Source organism: Vicugna pacos, chromosome 5 (genome assembly GCF_048564905.1).
Source record: "Vicugna pacos chromosome 5, VicPac4, whole genome shotgun sequence".
Classification (NCBI taxonomy): domain Eukaryota; kingdom Metazoa; phylum Chordata; class Mammalia; order Artiodactyla; family Camelidae; genus Vicugna; species Vicugna pacos.
The window spans coordinates 47,971,182-47,989,824 of NC_132991.1; the positions used below are offsets into that span (position 1 = coordinate 47,971,182).

The window sequence follows — 18,643 nt, forward strand, 5'->3', positions numbered from 1 at the left end:
TTTGGGAAGATGAGGGGACAAGCAAGTTTGAGATGCTTATTCAACATTCAAGTGGAGATGTTACGTAGGCCTTTGAATATATGATTCTGTAGTTTAGGGGAGAGACTCGGACTGGAGATAAGTATTTAGGAATTAATGGCATGAAGATCAGATAGAAAGCCATGCAGCTACAAAAGGTCATTCTTCAAGAGTGGCCAAGGCCACATAGCTAGTAAGTGGCAGAATTAGGATTTGAAGGACCCCAAAATCTATTCTACCAAACCAGATTACTGTAACGCATTTTCACATTTCAAGTGGACTGACGTGTTTTCTCAATAATAATTTTGTCTGACAGCAATAATTAGTTCATAATAATGGTGTTCTTTTCTCCTTTCAATAATATTGTGTTAGTACAATACAACATGGGGTTGGAAGCACTCTGCTGCAGCTGAAAAATCCATGTATAACTTTACACTCCGACCTCCGCATCTGTGGTTCTGCATCTGCAGAGTCAATTAACCACAGATTGCGTAGTGTTGTAGTACATATTTATTGAAAAAAATCCACTTGTAAGTGGGCCTTCGCAGTTCAAACCCAGTATTGTTCAAGGGTCAACTGTAATTATTTTAATACAGTGTAGATTGGTGATGTCCCATTTATAGACCAGTTAGTAGTAAAGTAGATAAATTTCATTTTTTTTTGTTAGTGATACATAATTAAAGGGAAAAAACCCTAGAAAAGTTTTTGTTGAAGCCATCTTTATGATTATATCTTCTTTAGAAAATTAAGTTTACTTTAAAAGTGGTAAAATTAAAGTTAAATCATGTTGTTAATATGATTGGGTAGTCAGATACCATTTTGTTATCCTAGTGCCACAGTGAAATTCTCTGCTTTGACAGCATTTTGCTTATGCATCTATTAAAGCACTTAGTGTGTTGTGGTAGTTTATGTTTTGTGTCTGTGTTTTAGAGTATCTTTCTTATTTATATATCATTAGCAATTGGCACTGTTCTGGACACAATGGAGACCTACTGTATATATTTAGTGAATAAATTAATAAAATGAATATGATCATTTACACTAATATTACTTTAACACATTTAAATGATACTACTATTTAAAAAAGCAAGTCTCACGAGTAACAAATCTTAGTTTAAAAGATTTTTTTCATATCTTACAAGAGAAACTCCAATAAAATAGAATAAATTCGGTCAAGTTGGGGTAGGATTTATTTCTTATGTGACTTTTTCCATTTAAATAGATGAATAAAATGTTTACAAAATAGTATATATTCTACCATACAAGTTGAACACTGTTCATGTTACTCTCATTTCTGCTTTTGTTTTAGGCCAACTGAACTAGATGCGCTGGTATTTGGCCATCTGTACACCATTCTTACCACGCAGCTGACCAATGATGAACTTTCTGAGAAGGTGAAAAACTATAGCAACCTCCTTGCTTTCTGTAGAAGAATTGAACAACACTATTTTGAAGATCGTGGTAAAGGCAGCTCATCTATCAGATTGCCTTAGTGTTATGTGTTAATTTAGTTATTATTTTTAAAAAGTTTAACTTTCGAAATATATAAATATATGTTACTTGAATGATATAATAGATAGTGGTATCAAAATTTTAAAACCAAAAACACTGCTTTTCAAAACCTTAAAACCAAAACAAATTATATAATGTATCATATACATGTGCTTTATACTGTTATTTGTGTACACATTGAAATAATTTTGAATGACTTCATTTGAAATGGCATTTGAAATGTAGCATTCTATATTTTGAAATTTTTGTTTTCTTGACACATATATGCTTATAAAAATAAAGCTCAAACCACTGTATGGCTGGTGTTTTTACTTTCTTCCCATCTTTCTGAAAGCCACTCTCTGAGCTTTATATATGGAATAAACAGTGTCTTTTCTAAGGCTATACTTTGTGTTCCATACTCCCAAGATTACTTTGCTAGATACACGGTGAGCCCAGTCATGGGAAAAATGTTCTTAACAATATGTGCTTAGAAAATGCAAATGATTATAAAGTGAGTAACTTCTGGAACAGGTTACCATTTAAGAGCATTTTTTATATCTAAACTTTATTGAACTTAAAAACATTTTAACAGAACAGCTATAATTTGATGAAGGGATAGTTTCAAGGAACTTTTTTTCTGAAACTTCTTTTTGAGACAGAATATTTTAATAATACTGTTTTATTGCTTTTGTGGGGAAGTGAGGATAGTTTTCACAGAAGTATCAACAAAAATTTATATATAAGCACTAAGGGTTATATGCTATATTTTGCCAATTTATCTAATATTTTACATAAAGCCAGGGATGCTATGAAACAATTAGATGTAAAAATCATTTCTTGAAAATGTCTAGAGTAGTCGTATTTTATGTTTTCTCTTTATGCCCCAGATATTTTAACTCATTTAATCCTTACAAAAACTATGAAGGTTACTATTCCCAGTTCACAGGAGAGGAAATGGAGACAAAAAGAAGGGTAATATGTTGCCCAAGGTCATAGAGTTAGTAAGTGGCTGAGTGGAAATTCAAATCCAGGCGGTCTGGCATCTGTTTGGCTTTTAAAGAGGTCTACAAGTTTTTTTAAGATTATAGATTTATACCTCATAAGGGATGTATTAGGTTCTCCTTAGCCTAAATTCCACATAAACTTTGGGTCTCTTTTGACTGTACTGCTATTTATTACAGCTTTCCTGAACTAATTTTGTAATGTGTATTATTATTAAAATAAAAAATCCCAAGTTACTTGTGTTTTTGCACAATTTTTATGACAGTTTTTTTGTATATATTTTTGTATATTTGTTTTATTCTGAATGATAATTTTTTCTTTTAATAATCCCATAATATTAATTTCATTGAACAAATACCTTTTGTACTCAGTATATAAAATCTAGACTTTTTTCGTTGAGTTTTTTGTAATAAAGATATTACAGCATGGTCTATGATATTTTAGTCATCACAACTGGCTGTGTTATTTTAATATGAGGAACATTGATAGACAATTGTTGTTTATTCCAAGTTGAGATATTTACTCTTAAGACTTACTTTGGATCCCTCTGAGAGAGGTCTTGTTTCTTTCTGGTGTTGAGTGAATCACCATCAAAATAGAATGCATTAGAAATAAAAAACTTGACATTCAATTATGGTGATTTAATTACCTGCTTTTGTCTTTTAAATTTGGGTCCATCAAGCCAAGTAACAGAAGCTAAAAATTATCACTGAAAGCTAGTTTGCAGACCAAAGAGTTAAAGGCTTTGCTGCCAAAATAGTTAGGTGTGTACTGATTTTTAAAGTAAGTAGCATGATCTGTGATTTAAAGTCATTAAGTAGTAAGAAACTTTAAATCAAGATAGATACAGTCTATCCTGTCATTTGATGACTTCTGAATGATGTGCATTATTGGGTTTAATGTAACTACAGTCATCCAGGACCTCCCACAGATACCAAAATCTTTGGATGCTTAAATCCCTCGTATAAAATGCATAGTATTTGCGATAACCCATACACATTCTCCCGTATACTTCAATCATTTCTAGATTACTTATAATACCTAATACAATGTAAATGATATGTAAATATTTATAAATACAATGTAAATACTGTGTAAATAAGTTGTTGGTATGAAGCAAATTAAAGTTTTGCTTTTTGGAACTTTCTGGATTTTTTTCCTGAATATTTTTGATCCGCAGTTGGTTGACTCTGGATGTGGAAACTGCGGATATGAAGGGCCAACTTGTATCTTCTATGAAACTCTAGATGTCCAACTTGTTACTTGTTAATTGATTTGAATATTGGATGAGTAGATATTATATTAATTCATTTGGTACCCTAAATCCAGGAAAAGTAGAAATTACATGTCAGTCTGAGAGATTGACTAATTAATATGTTTTCATACTTTTTTGATGAATAGATAATGAGTGCACTAGGTTTATCAAGTTTATTGATTTTTTTACTCTAAAATCTAGTTTTTGGTTTCATTGATTTTTTTCTCTAGTTTTGTTAGTTTCAGTTTCTTCTCTGCTCTTAAATATTGTTTCTTTCCTTTACCTGCTTTGGGTTTAACTTGCTCTGCATTCTGTAGTTTTTAAATATGGAACCTTAGACTGATTCAAAGCTTTCTTTTCTAATATAAGCATTTAATACTATAAACTTCCCTCAAAGCACTGCTTGGAGGGAATTTTGAAATGTCTTTTACTGTCATTCGGTTCAAAATATTTTCTAATTCACTTGTGATGTCTTCTTTGACCCATGGGCTATTTACAAGTGTATTCTTTAATTTGAAAATTCTTGAGGTTTTCCCAGATATTCTATTATTGATTTCTAGTTATATTCTATTTCTAGAACATATTTTATAATTCAGTTCTTTTACATTTGTTAAGGTTTGCATTATGGTTCAGAGTATGGTGTATCTTGGTGAATGTTCCATGTGCAATTGACAAAGAGTGTGCATTTTGCTATTATTGGATAGAGTATTCTATAAATGTCAAGTTGCTCTAATTGGTTGGTAGTGTTCAGGTCTTTTATATCCGTATTAATTTTCTGCCTACTTGTTCTACATTGATGAGATAGGAGTGTTGAATTGTGACTTTTTTCCTCCTTTTATTTCTATCAATTTGCTTAATACATTTTGAAGATCTCTTGTTAGGTATATATATCTATATATATTGAGGATTATTATTTCTTTTTGGAAAACCGATCTCTTTATTGATATGTACTATTCTTCTTCCCTGTAATGTTTCTTTCTCTGAAGTTATTTAATATTAATTTAATTAGTTCAGTTAATTTAGTTATTTGATAAAGCTACTCAAGGTGTCTTTAATGTTTGCAAATTCTGTATATATTTATTATTTTCTTTTTAGGCTACTTATTTGCTTTCATTTAAAATGTTTTTCTTATAAACAGGTTAGAATTGGATCTTGAATTACCTGACAGTTTCTGTCTTTTAATTGGTGTGTTTAGGGTGTTTACATTTAATGTAATTATTGATATAGATGTATTAAAATATATCATCATGCCAGATATTTTGTTTTCTCTCGTACTGTTTCTTTAATGCTTTCTTCTTTCTTCTGGATTAATTGAGTTTTTTTTTTAATTTAATGAGGCCATTTTATTTCTACTATTGGCTTATTATTTATGCCTTAAAATTTTTTCTTTGTAGTAGTTATTCAGGATTTGCAATATATATCTTTAATCAGAGCCTGTGTTCAAATAATACATACTGCTTTACTCTCAGTCTGTGGCTTGTCTTTTCATTTTCTTAGTGGTGTCTTTGGGAGAGTAGAAATTTTAAATTTTGATGAAGTCTAGTTTATCAAGTCTGTCTTTCTGGATTATGCTTTTGTTGTTATATGTAAGAAATCTTTGCCTAATCCAAAATCCTAAGGTTTTTCTTCCATATTTTCTTTCCGAAGTTTTGTTGTTTTAGCTCTTATATCATTTAAGTCTGTGATTTATATTGAGTTGATTTTAATGGGGGTGAGGTAAGAACCTTAAGTTTTGTTTTTCTCTTTTTTGCATGTGGATGTACAATTGATTTGTTGATATATTTGTTCCATGTGAGAAATAGGGAAGAAGGATCCAGTTGAGGGTTTTGTGCATTTCCTGCAACTGCTGCTGTTCTCCTCTCCAGGGGACCACAAGGGACACTTTCTCAGATTCCCACCACGGCTCCAGTTTTGTTTGTTTGTTTGTTTGTTTTGGTGAACTTCCTGTGAGGTCCTTCTAGAGGATCTTGTGTGTAAGTGTGAATTCCTCTTTGGTCTGTGGCCTCCAGGGTTTTAACAGTCTTTTGTTAGCTCACAGTCAGCCTTTAGCCATTGGTTTAAATTATTGTAGGTTCTTACCATTGTTCAGTAGTGTCTGTTTCAGGTAAACAAGTGCTTGTGTTCCTTCTCTCCTTAGATTTTGGGTTTGTTGACCCTGCAAATTCAGCTCTCTGCTGGGTTCAAGAACCAGGGTGAATTTGTAGATTGTATGGTGTTCATCATTATTACAAGAGTGGGAGAAATGCTCTTTCTAGCTTTCTACATTCTAAAATGGTAAATGTGGATATATAGGTTGCTTTTTATTCTTGAGATAAGAAATGGTCATTGAGTTAAAAGTTCTGAATTTTAAAGAGGTTTTATGGAAAATTTTGAACATACAAAAAAAGGGAAAATAATAAAAAGAACTCCCATATGCCTATGAACCACTGCCTTGCTTCAGCAGTTCCCATCAGGGTAGACTATACCCCCATTCTTCTTTATTATGCTTTATTTATTTTATGATCTATGTTGTACATAAGTTCATGTAAGTCTGCTTTTTAAGATGTAATACACAAACATGTTCTTTTAAAAAATATTTTGGTGTTTTGTAGATCATATCCACCTCTAGGTTAAGCATAGAACATTACTCATATCTTAAGACCTCTATTTAACATTATTTCCATCTAATCCCAGCTCCTTACTCTACTACTGGAGGTTGCCACTATCCTGAATTTTGTGTTAAATCATTCCCGTGACTTAACTTTTTTGCTTTTGATATTTATATAAATGGAATTATACTGTATGCATTATTCTGTGTTTTGCATCTTTTACACAATACTATAGAATTTCATCCATTTTGTTGCACCTAACAGTGGTTAATTATATAGTATTTTATATGCAAATATGATATTTTATTTCTCTGATCTCTTGTCAGTGGACATTTTGGTTGTGTCTGGAGTTTTGCTATTATGAAAAATGATGCTTATGAATAATCCTGTACATATGACTGGGTATAAATGTGCAAGAATTTCTCCAGGGTATATCTTAGGAGTGTAATTCCTGGGTTGTCATGCATGTGTCTATTTAACTTCACTAGGTAATTTCAAATTTCTATTTTTAGCTATTATAAATTATAACTTATTTAATTAAAAATTTAAATTGTTGATACAAAGAAATGTTCTTGACTTTTGTATGAAATTATCCAGTAATCCTGTTGAATGTTTTTATTCTAATGATCTTTCTAAGGATCCCTTTTGGTTTTCTATAGATAAAATAATATAATCCCTAGGTAATGGCAGTTTTGTTGCTTTTAAGCTTTTGTTTCTTTTTCTTCTCATATTATGGTAACTAGCACCTGTATATTAATGTTAAATAAAAATGGAAGTTCCTTTTCTTGTAGGTTCATTGGATGGGAATTGACAGTTTAAACATACTGAGTTTCTGCTCGTAAAGCATGGTAAATTTCTCCATTTAGATTTTCTTTTGTGAACTTCTTGAAAACTTTATATTTTGCTGCATGTAAACTGATTTTTTTCTCTTACTACAGGTTGTATTTCCCTGCTTCTTTGCATCCCTGATAACTTTTGATGTCAGCTATTGTTAATTTTATCTTTGGTGGGGCTGGATATTTTCATATGCCTGTGAATATTCTTGAGCTTTGTGTGGGATGCAGTTAAATTACTTGGGAACATTTTGGTCTTTTGGTGTCTTGTATTTAAGGTTTATTAAACATGGGAAGAACAACATTTAGTCTAGGGCTAATTATTTTCTGAGACAAGACCCTTCCAAATGTATGATTCGTGAAATTTTAAAATCTCACTGGTAGGACTAGACACTATTCTCACCCTCTGTGATCTCTGGGTATTGCTCCCTCTAATCCTTTTTGGTGTTCTCCTGGCCTCAACCTCAGATAGTTTCCCACTCATGTACACTGATCAGTGTTCTGCTGGAGGACTGTCTGCATATCTCTGGGGTTCTCTTCCCTCTCCACTTCTCTGCCCTGCAAACACTAGCTGCCTTTGTTCTCCTGGACCCTCCCCTCCCCCTCCTTTTAGGGAGTCTACTAGGCTCTGCTTGGGTTCCTCTTCCCTTTGCCCTGTCCTGGAAACTCAACGTAGTAATCTGGTGGCAGTCATAGATGCACTTTGTTCTTCATCTCTCAGAGATCACAGTCCTTTGTTGCCTGATATCCAATGTCTTGAAATGATTCTTTCATGTATTTTTTGTTTTTAATTGAAGTATAGTCAGTTATAATGTGTCAGTTTCTGGTGTACAGCATAATGTTTCAGTTGTGATTATTTCATGTTTTCATCTGGAGTTTTGGGTGTTTCAAGTTGGAGGGTAAATCTGGTCCTGTTATATCTATCTTGGCTGAAGCTGATATCCAAATAAGAATATGTTTAATTTCTAAGATTTCGCAGGTACAGTAGTCTCTTCAGTCTGTGAAGATACTGTTTTAAATTCATCTTTAGGTTGCATAATTCACTCTTATTGTAGATAATTTTCTGTTGAATTTGGGAGTCTTTCTCTCATAGAATTGGTTTTCTTTATACGTTTACAAATTCTTGGTTGTCTGCTTATGTTTTTTTGTATTTGAGAATTGCCAAACATTTGTTTGTGGATGCAATTATAGTACCTTATCTGGCTTTTCTCATTTTCCATGATGTGCTTCTAAGTAGAGTTTGGTGGCAGTTTGTGGGTGTGTTGTTCCTCATGCTTGGAATCAGCTCTTTGTGTACTTCATTGTCTCTCTAATCCCAGATTTATGCTCACTACATCATCCTGAGAGCAACTACTGCTGTTGAGCACTTGCTTCTTAATTTGTAGCAAAAGCTGGAGATGGAGGGAGGTGAGCCCCACTAGCCCAGCTGGTCTGAATTCATTTTCCTTGTTAATCACTTGAATACCAAAATCCCTTCCTGCACTTTGTATAAGGTGCCACTTACCAGTGGAGTTTTCTTGGGAATTTTGCTATTTTCTGTGATAGCCTTCTGCTACTACTTGGAGCTTCGGTTTCCTCCAAACTTATTTTTGTGTCAATCTTATGCCATTTGCATTATTTTTTAAAGCAGAAGTTCTTCAGAATTTCTGCCCCTCTGGTAGCCCTTTTTTTTGTTTGTTGTTTTCCACTATTACAGGTATGTTCTTTTAAAAACAAATATCTTTTCTGACAGTTTATGGGCTGTAGGGTAGAATACTGTAGACACACGTTCAGTGGTTACATGTTTCATTTTAGGAGGGTGTACCATAAGTAGTTTATCAGCCCTCATTAATAAGAGATTTAGGTGGTTTACATTGTACATAAGTTATATTGTAATGAACATTGTTGAACATATATCTTTAAATCTATATGTAAATATTTCTGAAGGGTAAATTTCTATTGGTGGAAATTTTTTTGTCAAAGAATATGTTTCTTGCTTTTGATAAATTTTAAAAGTATACATTGTCAAATTATCCTTCGAAAAAGTATATTGACATTTGTCCAAACCCATAGAATATATAATACCAAGAATGATCAGTAATGTAAACAATGGACTTGGAGTGATTATGATGTGTCAGTGTGGATTCATCAGTTGTAACAATTGTACCACTCTGGTGAAGGATGTTGATAATTGGGGGAAGCCATGCTTATGTAGGGGCAGGGAGTATCTGGGAAATCTCTGTACTTTACTATCAATTTTGCTGTGAACCTAAAACTGATCTGAAAAATAAAGTCTTAATTTTTAAAAAGTGTGTGTATCTAATAAAGACTTACAGTTTTTGCAGGTATGAGGCATTATTCTAAGCTCTTTACAGGTACAAATTAATTCTTTACAATAACCCTATGATATAATGTCCCCATTTTAGAGATAAGAAAACTAAGGAGGCTCAGAGATTAAGAAATTTGTTTCAGGTCACATAGCTAAATTTTATCAGTTTATATCCCATAAAACTGTTTTACCATGAAATGTTTAAAATATTTGCCAATCTAAGTGAAAAATAGTATTTCTTTACTCTGATTTTGTATCACTATGTAAGTGAGATTAAACATATTTTCATACCTTTATTAGTTATTTGTAATCTCTGATTTTATTCATTGCCATTTGGGTTGTTTCTTTCCTTATTGATGTACATGTGATCTTTGTATCATGCATAAATTAACCCATTGTTTTCATAAGTGTTGTGAATCTTTATCCTCAGCTTGCCATTTGCTTTTGACTTTATTTTTTCCAGAAGTAAGTTATTATTTTTTAAGTGTATTGAGATATATCATTCTTTTTCATTATGGCTTCCTGATTTGTGTGCTTCCTTTGGTCTAACCAAAAATTATCTTGAGGCCAGCAATGAGAGAGTTAAGGATTTGGCTTCATTGTTTATTAATTAATTAATTAACTTATTCATGCAAATGACTAGCCAGTTGTTCCAACAGCATTTTATGAATTCATTGATTCGAAGTGTCATATTTATCATACTAAATTCCAATTTGATATTTTGTCCAGGAATGTTATACTAACTTTAGTTATTATGATAAATTATAGTATTACTTATTACATGGATTTTCAGTTACCAAATAATTAAAATGCAGTAGAATGTAATTAATAGTGAAATTATATCAGGCATAACTTTTCAGAATGAATAAGAAGGTATTCTAGGACATTGTAATGCTTTATGGTTATTTTTACTAAAGTCAGTTATAATTAGAATGGAGAATTTTAGTGCCAATTGATAACATCTGTTGCTACAATTCTAGATACATCTGTTTATATCACAATTATTAATCTTTGTAAAGTTCTAAAACATAGTTTATTTGATTTGCTCACATTCTATTTAAATGCTAAAGGTATATAGTATTCATTTTATCCTTGCCTACCTACTGATGTAATTGTATTGGAGGAAAAAATACTGATTCTAATTTGAAAAACTGTTTCTCCCTCCTGATTCCTAACTTCCTCCTGATTCCTAACTTCCTCCATCAGTGAGAGAGAATAAGTAAAAAGTTACACATTAAAAAACAATCAAACCCTTTGTATTTACTAAGTATTTTGAAAACTTTACCAGTTATGTTAAATTATAGATATTACCTAATTACTAGGTAATGGTAAATGGTTTAATTTAATTTATACTGACTGTTAGATCAATGTCCTAAGTTTGGTATATTAGGTATTATTCAGTATGTTTGTGAGTTTCACACCCAAATATTTAATATATGTACTTTCAGTGATTATTGAGTTGAAATGTATTCCTGTGGAGAGAGCATACTTAAATCTCTCTGCCCCTACATAACATGTATTTTGTTAATGTTGAGCATGTAATTATTTCACTTTGGTTTAATTATACATTCAAAAGAAATACCATTCATAGGCAAAGTTGTTTTGGGGGAATTAGCTCCTTATTGTTTTTCATTGCCTAGGTTTGCAAACTAAACAAAAGTTATTTTAAAAATGATGTCTAAAAGGCTATTATAATATAACCTAGACAAGAAAAATGAGTAATTTTTTTGGTGGTTTTTTTTTCTTTAAATCAGAAATGGTGGCTTACTGAGTTTAATAAAATATACTTTCATCAGTGTAATGTTTCACTCCTGTAAAACCAGAGAGAATTAAAAGTAAAACGTTAAGGATACTGCTATTTTTTAGTTTTTTGCTTTACACATTTAGTTTGAATTCCCAGTCCTATTTACTTTTTTTCTGTTGGAATAAGCAAGGTATATACTTAAGGATATTATTGAGAATTTGTATCACAAACAGGGAAACTGAAAGACAAGAAGAAAATGCCGTGAGGAAGAACATACAAGAGTTTCAATACTGACCACACATGGAGTATCAAAAGTGGAGTATCAAAGTGAAAAGACAGAGCTAAATAAGGAAAGTAAGTCAATTAATGAATTTTTTTAAATTTCCAGGCTTTTAGATAGGAAAGATCATTCTCTAACTAGCTAATTGTTTACCATGATAGTTGATTTTTTTTAATAGACTGGAAAATTAGTTAACAATCTATGATATATTCCTGCGTATAAGGCCACAATTATGTAAACAATTTAACATATTATCCATATAGGGTAGATCCACTGTATCATTTCTTGGCAGTCATTTGACTGTGTAATGTTAAAAGTTTTTTCCTACTAAGAGCAGTAACAGATTAGGCATCCATTATCTCTTCCCTTGGAGAATTTATAAGTGTTGAATTTCTCATTAGATAGCACAAGCAGCATTACTTTGGCAAGGTCTTGAATACCCATGTAGTCTGTATCCCCTGGTATCAATCATATTCTTCATCACTAACTAATACTCTTGAGAGTTAAGTTCTAGCCAGATTTCATGTTTACATCCCCCAAAGTGCTTATTTTCATTCACCCAATAAATATCTTTAGTTTGCCAGGGACTGTGCAGGCAAGGTTAAGTAGTCTGTATGAAGATCTGCTGTTTCTTTGTCCCTTAGCTCCAGAAGCTTACTCACGTGTTGAACATGTGGCAGATGCTCAAAAAACAGTAACTAAGTAAATTAACTCGTTTGTTCATGGGTCATGGATAATCCCCTAATATTTGGAACTTAAATAGAACACCTCAGAATAACCCAGGGTCAAAGAAGTAATCTCAAAGGATATTAGAAAATATTTTGAATTTAGGAATAATGAAAATATATCCAAGTTTATGAGATTTGATTTAAGGAGTGCCTAGAGGGAAAATTACAGTTTTACATGCTCATATAAAAAAAGGAAAAAAGTTTGCAATTAATTATCTCAGCTTCCACCTTTAGAATCCATCCCCTCAAAAAAGCAGTTAACACCAAAATAAGTACTATGAAGGAGATAACAGAATGAAAGTCAGTAAAATAGAAAATGGACAAATAATAGAGAAAATAAACCCAAAATGACATAGAAAACAGACAAAATAGAGAAAAATCAATTAAACCCTAGATAATTCAAAGAGGAGCATGGATAGTCTTTTAGACAGTTGGTTCTGGAACAACTCAATATCATATGGGAAAAAACCCCCCAAATTTTACTTCAGTCATACATAAAAATTAACTCAATCTCTTACAGATCTATATGTAAAAGTTAAAACTCTTCTGGAAGAGAACACTAAGGAAAAAATCTTTGTGTTCTTGGGTAGGCAGAAGTTTTATAGACTGGGCACAGAAGGCACTTACAGAAAAAGAAAATATTGAAAAGTTCATCTTCATTTAAAACTCTGCTCTTCTAAAGGCACTTTATAAAGTGAAAAGGCTTGCCACAGACTGGGAGAAAGTATTTTGTAATAATATATCTGATAAAGATCTCCTATCCAGAACAGATAAATAACTCTTAGAACTTAATAAAAAGACAACACAAGTTCAAAAGTGAGCAAAAGATGTACACAGACATTATATGAAAGAAAATATATAAATGGCCAACAAAAACAAGCTTAATCATTAATCACCAGGTAAAAGTCAATTAAGCCACAAAAAAATGCCATTACATAATTATTAAAATGGCTAATATTGGAAAGTTTGACATTACCAAGTGTCAACAAATATGTGGAACAATTGGAATTCTCATACATTGATAGTGGGAGTATAAATTGATACAAGCATTTTGGTAAACATACATTTACTATATGACTGAGCAAATCCTCTTCTAAGTATTTGCCCTAGAGGAATGAAACCATATCCATATAAAGATTTGTACCTGAATGTTCATAGCATTTTGATTCGTAATAGCCTGCAATTTGAAAAAAATTCTAGAGACCATCTACAGATAAATAAATATGGTTTATTAAAAAAAAATGGAATATTACTCATAGTAAAGAGGAATAAACTACTGTTACTTGCAACTATGTGGATGAATCTCAGAACCATTATGTATGCTGAAGGTAAGAGACCAGAAGTGAAAGTATGCCTTTTATGTATGGATATATGAAATTCTAGAATAGGAAAAGTTAATCTATACTGACAGATCAATGGTTGCCTGGGGTGAGGTATTTTGGTTTTGGCAGTGGAAAGTTGGTTTTGTTTTTGATTGAATACAGAAGAGGATAAGAGTAATTTAAGGGGGAATGAAACAATTGTATATTTTGATTTTGATGTTTATAAGTTGCATACACTTGTCAAAACTTAAACTGAATTTTATTCTATGCAAATTATACTTCAATAAAATCGATATGAAGTAATGAATTAGGTGACACTCTGGTCTCTGAAACTTATATAAGATAAGGATTGTCATTCTTAAAGGTTACTGGATTTAGGGGAGGAGTAGATATTTGACTCCAATTCAATTTAAATTTTTTGTCATTAATTTATTTAGGTTTTCTATTTTCTCTTAAAGAGTGAAATCAGTGATAAATCAATAGTCTAGTATTTCAATTTAAGGTACTTTTTTCACTTTTTATTAAGCATTATGAGATGTTTGGTTACTGAGTGAAGAGGGCTCTTGTTTAATTCTGTTCCTTTCTCCATTTATTTCAAATCCTGGCTAAAGCTATTCTTAAGAGTTATCCTGAGATCTAGGCTGGGTTACATACCCCTCTTCTGTGTTTCCATATCACTTATGACATTGCATAATTTTCAAGAGATCTTGATACCATGCCAGGCATTGCTTGTTTAGATGAGGGTAGAGGTAAAATATTTCTTAACTGAGGAAATTGATGCTTAGATAATTTGTGATTCTGGAAAAAAAATCTCAGGATATATTTAGCCACATATCTTGATATTTTCTTTAGTTTTTTTCTTGATTATTATTTAATATCTCTTCATTTAGCTAGGGATTACAAACTCAATTCAGAAGTCAGGCATGTAGTGAATACAGTGAGACAGACAGGATATTAAGATAACAGAGAATAGGGGGCAGTGCCAAACTAGAGAACACATCCTCTACCTAAGGCATTTAAATAACATAAAATTAAAACAACATGCCTGCCAAACAAATGTCGTTAGGCCATGTTCAACTGGTTGACCACCATTATGAATCCATTGTTGTGACTTAAAATATATAGTATCATTTAAAGAAGTTTCTCAATTAGGAGACATGAAATATCTTGGGAAGCTTTTCAAACAATACATATTCCCTGTACCAGCTGCTTAGTTGAGGATGACTGGTATACTACCTTGGTATCCAGTGCTAAATAATAATAATCAAGTTGATGGCACCATGTGGCTTTAGTTACTGGCCATTACTAACAGTTTTCTTTTTGCCAGCAGAGAATGTTAATTTTGCTATGGGTTTTAAAACGCAAAACATTTGTGCACAACTGTATTATTAGAGAAATGACAAGAGATAACCATATGTAGCTCTCAAATGACCCATATTACAATGTCGAGTACTTGGGCAAGAATTCCATTTTCTCATTTATTATTCATTCATCCATTCATTCATCTATTTGATAAATATTTAAATGTATGCAAAATGAGTTAGTAGTTTCTTTTCTCTGAAGATACTTAAAATTTAGTGTTGGGGGGAGAAAATCTAGCACTGGTATTCAAATGGTGAGTGTTGCTGAGATGGGCTTAATGAAGCCTCTTAGGATCAGCTGGACTGCTAGCAGACGCTTCATTTCCTGTGGATTTCTTTCCTCACAAGCTGAGCAGAGTTTCAACAGTTCTCACAACAATTATCACCCACTTGTTCTGTAGGTCTCAAGTTTTTTGCGTTAGTCAGGTTGAAGGATTCATGGTATTAATCACAACTGAAGTTGTTATTTATCACCTGCTGGGTGAGAAATAATAATTTTGGCACTAGTGGGGCAGCAGGCCAGAGGTACCAAATTAAGTAAAACATCTAAACACTAGCAAGGATCATTTCTCTGATTAATGAATTGTTACAAAGGAAAAGTGCTACACATTATCTGGTCTTACCAATACAAAGTGGAGCATGCAAGGGAAAAAAAAACCTACCAGCTTGCTCAGACCAATTTTTCTGTTTATTTCCTTCCTTCCTTTCTTGCTCTTTCCCCATTCTCTTTCTTTTTTCTTTCTTTTTTTTTTTTTTTTGACTATGAACAGTCTTGTTTAGCCGGTCACACCAATGTTTGTTTTTTGCTTTGAAATAACACAAATGGACAAATTCTTTATATTTTAATAGTACATCAGAAAGTATTTCTGGCTATTGAAGCAGTATTTTTTGTGATCTTTAAGATATTAAAGTAAGTTCAAAAGAGTTTAGGTAAATTACATTTTAATTATTGAATTACCTCTTCATATGTGAATAAATTAAAGATTTTACTCTAAAGAGTCACTATATTTTACTTTGTCTACTTTGAACTAAATACCATTTCTGAAGGACTTATTTTAGAAAGGGTAAACTTTCATTTCTGTTGGTTAGTTGTTTTGTTTTGACAATTCCAAATAAGAAAAGCTCACTTTGACTCCTATAGCAATCTTTACCTTTCATTAATGCCATCTAAGAGCTTCCACTTCCATTCATAATGGAAGTAACAGGGACTGATTTATTTTCTGGCCTTAAACAACTGAAGACATCAGACCAAACAGATGAAACAAGGGTTTTCAGATATGAAACAAGAATCAGTTCAAGACAGTGATCCTTGCATGAAGGAAAACACAAAGTGAGCCCTTCAATTGCCCCAGCTTCTGCCTAGAGAGCATTTCCATGCTGCAGCAAAGGAGAGAGGAATCCAAACAGAGCTCCGTAGATTCCCTGAGTTGAGGAGACAAAAGAGTTCAGAGTTCACAAAGGCCAACATGTCTAGAATTCACAAAGCAGAGTACTGGAGATGAACTAACTGTATGGAGAAAGAATTCTAGAGAGCTGTAGAGGGTTCCCCTTCTAGTGTTTAACTGAGTGTTGATCATCACATGAATATGAAGAAACTACCAAGACTCAGGAAAAAAAAACTATTGGAAAAAAACAAGCAGAATAATCTTTAGAGCTCATGGAGGGCTGGAAATAGTTTGTGTTCCCACCATTTCAGAGTGGAAAGATCACCTGGTAAACATGGACATCAAATGGAGTCCTCAGAGGGATATTGCTTCAGAAGGGGATTAAGGCCAAATTAGACCTTTAAGTAAAACATCTAAACAGATCTAAAAAGACAGAAGGCTGTCTGGACCTACCTTATAAAGCTTCAAAGCAAGCCTCAAAAGAACTAAAATAATTCAAGTAACTAAACTGCATCCCAGAACAAAACCTTAAAATATTTAAGGAACATTAAGATCTCCAGCACCCAATAATGTAAAATTCACAATGTCTGGCATGCAAGAAAAATCACCAGGCATGCAAAGAAACATGAAGAGAAATCAATCAGTAGAAATGGACCCAGAAATGACACAGATGAAAGAATTAGTACACAAGGTTGTTACAACAGCTATTATAAATATATAACCTATGTTCAAGAAGGTAGACGAGAGCATGCCATGGAAAATAAGTGTTGTTCTAGGTAGACAACTGATGTTAGAACTTTGGTAGTGTGCTAAGGACTGAATCAGTGCAAATAAGATGGACTTTTCAGAAGATGCATTTCAATAAGAAGAGAAAGCCCTGAAATATCTGTCATTTGTATTTTCAAACAATAGAAATGGCAAATTTAAATGCTGAACTTTATTATGTTTATGCTTGCGTTAAAATTCTTACGATGATTAAAGAATATACAAAGGAATAAACAAATGGTAGGCTTATGTCCTCTTCATTTAGTATGTTGTCAAAGCTTTATACTGTGTTTAATAATTGCTACTGATTAATGACACATTTCTCCTATAGAAGTTGTTTCAACTGGTTTTCTAAGAGCATTCAGTATACACCCTCTCTCTGTAAACCTAATCAGAAAATAATGTGTCACATGAAAACTTGACTTCTAAAAGAGACCAAGAAAAAAGTTACTTTATTTTAAACTCCTCATTTAATGATTATTAATAAAACATATAGTATTTAACGGAAAATTTTAAAAATATATCAAATTACATTGAAGCATCTAAGAGAGGGTAGTCATGAAATCTGTCTATGGAACCATATTACAATGCCAGAATGGAAATTCCAAATTTAAAAACCATCTGCTAACAAAACTCAAATCAAAATGAATTCAATTCAATTAAGCAAGTATTTGCTAAATATTTTTATATATTTATGTTGCATTTGTTAGTTTCTGAAGGAGATGAGAGATAGACATTGCTCCTGCTGTCAAGAAGATTATAATTTATATGGGTAGATCAGACAAAAATGTGTGGAAATTTAAATAAGAGTATAAAAAGGCAACAATTTAAGAAGGGGCAGGTAATTTGTAGTTCAGTATTCAAAAAAAATCACTGAGTTTAAACATGTGAAAAATTACAGACATTTAATGGAATGGTTGTAGAAAGATTAATTGAGAAGGTAAACTAAATTACATTTGAAGAGTAAGTAGGTAGACTTTGAATAGGGGAAAACTCTTATTAGAAGGATACAGTATGAATAAAAAGTGCCCAGCAAGTTCTTGGACAGTAGGTAAGTGATTGCGGTTGGATCAGAAGGTTTCTGTAGGATAGCCATGAAAGATGAAATTATAAATGTAAATTTGGACTAGATTACAAAAGGCCTTGAGTACACTTCAGCAATTTCAACATTCAGGCAATGTGCAGTCATCCTACACAGAATGGTGTAGTGGAAATTGCTCCAGACTTGTAGTCAAAAGTCTTGAGTGGGACCCTTGGCTCTGTACATGGTTTCAGGCAAGTCACTCCCTCTCCAAGTTTTAGCTTCCTAATCTACAAAATGGAAATGCCAATACCTGTTCTGCCAGCCTCACAGGCTTGGTGTAAAGATCAAACAAATTAATTAATGTGAAAGTGCTTTGTAGATAATGAAGCATCCACAAGTCCAAAGTGTGATTGGAGAAAAGAGTATGAAATGATTAAATTGGCTGTTGATCAGGAAGTGAGGTGTCATATGCCTCCTGCAGCTAGGAGACAAAAATAAAAGGCTCTTTGATTAATTTAAATTGAGGTAATGAGACC

The 18,643-nt window shown here is 32.4% G+C and overlaps 1 protein-coding gene across 2 annotated transcripts in view; it reads left to right on the forward strand.

Annotated features, from left to right (window-relative positions):
- The window catches only part of MTX2 (metaxin 2), a 66,889-nt gene extending 57,408 nt beyond the window's left edge, over nucleotides 1–9,481 (forward strand). Inside the window, exons 10-11 of one of the 2 annotated variants that reach the window (XR_012072691.1) lie at nucleotides 1,328–7,205; nucleotides 7,296–9,481. Coding sequence is in view for 1 of the 2 variants with exons in the window: in XM_006204893.4 (XP_006204955.1) it covers nucleotides 1,328–1,511 (184 nt within the window). In the remaining variant the exon portion in view is untranslated. Of the gene's footprint in view, nucleotides 1–1,327 lie in introns of both variants that reach the window. The other variant, XM_006204893.4, reaches the window with a different exon arrangement.
- The last annotated feature ends 9,162 nt before the right edge of the window (nucleotides 9,482–18,643 follow it).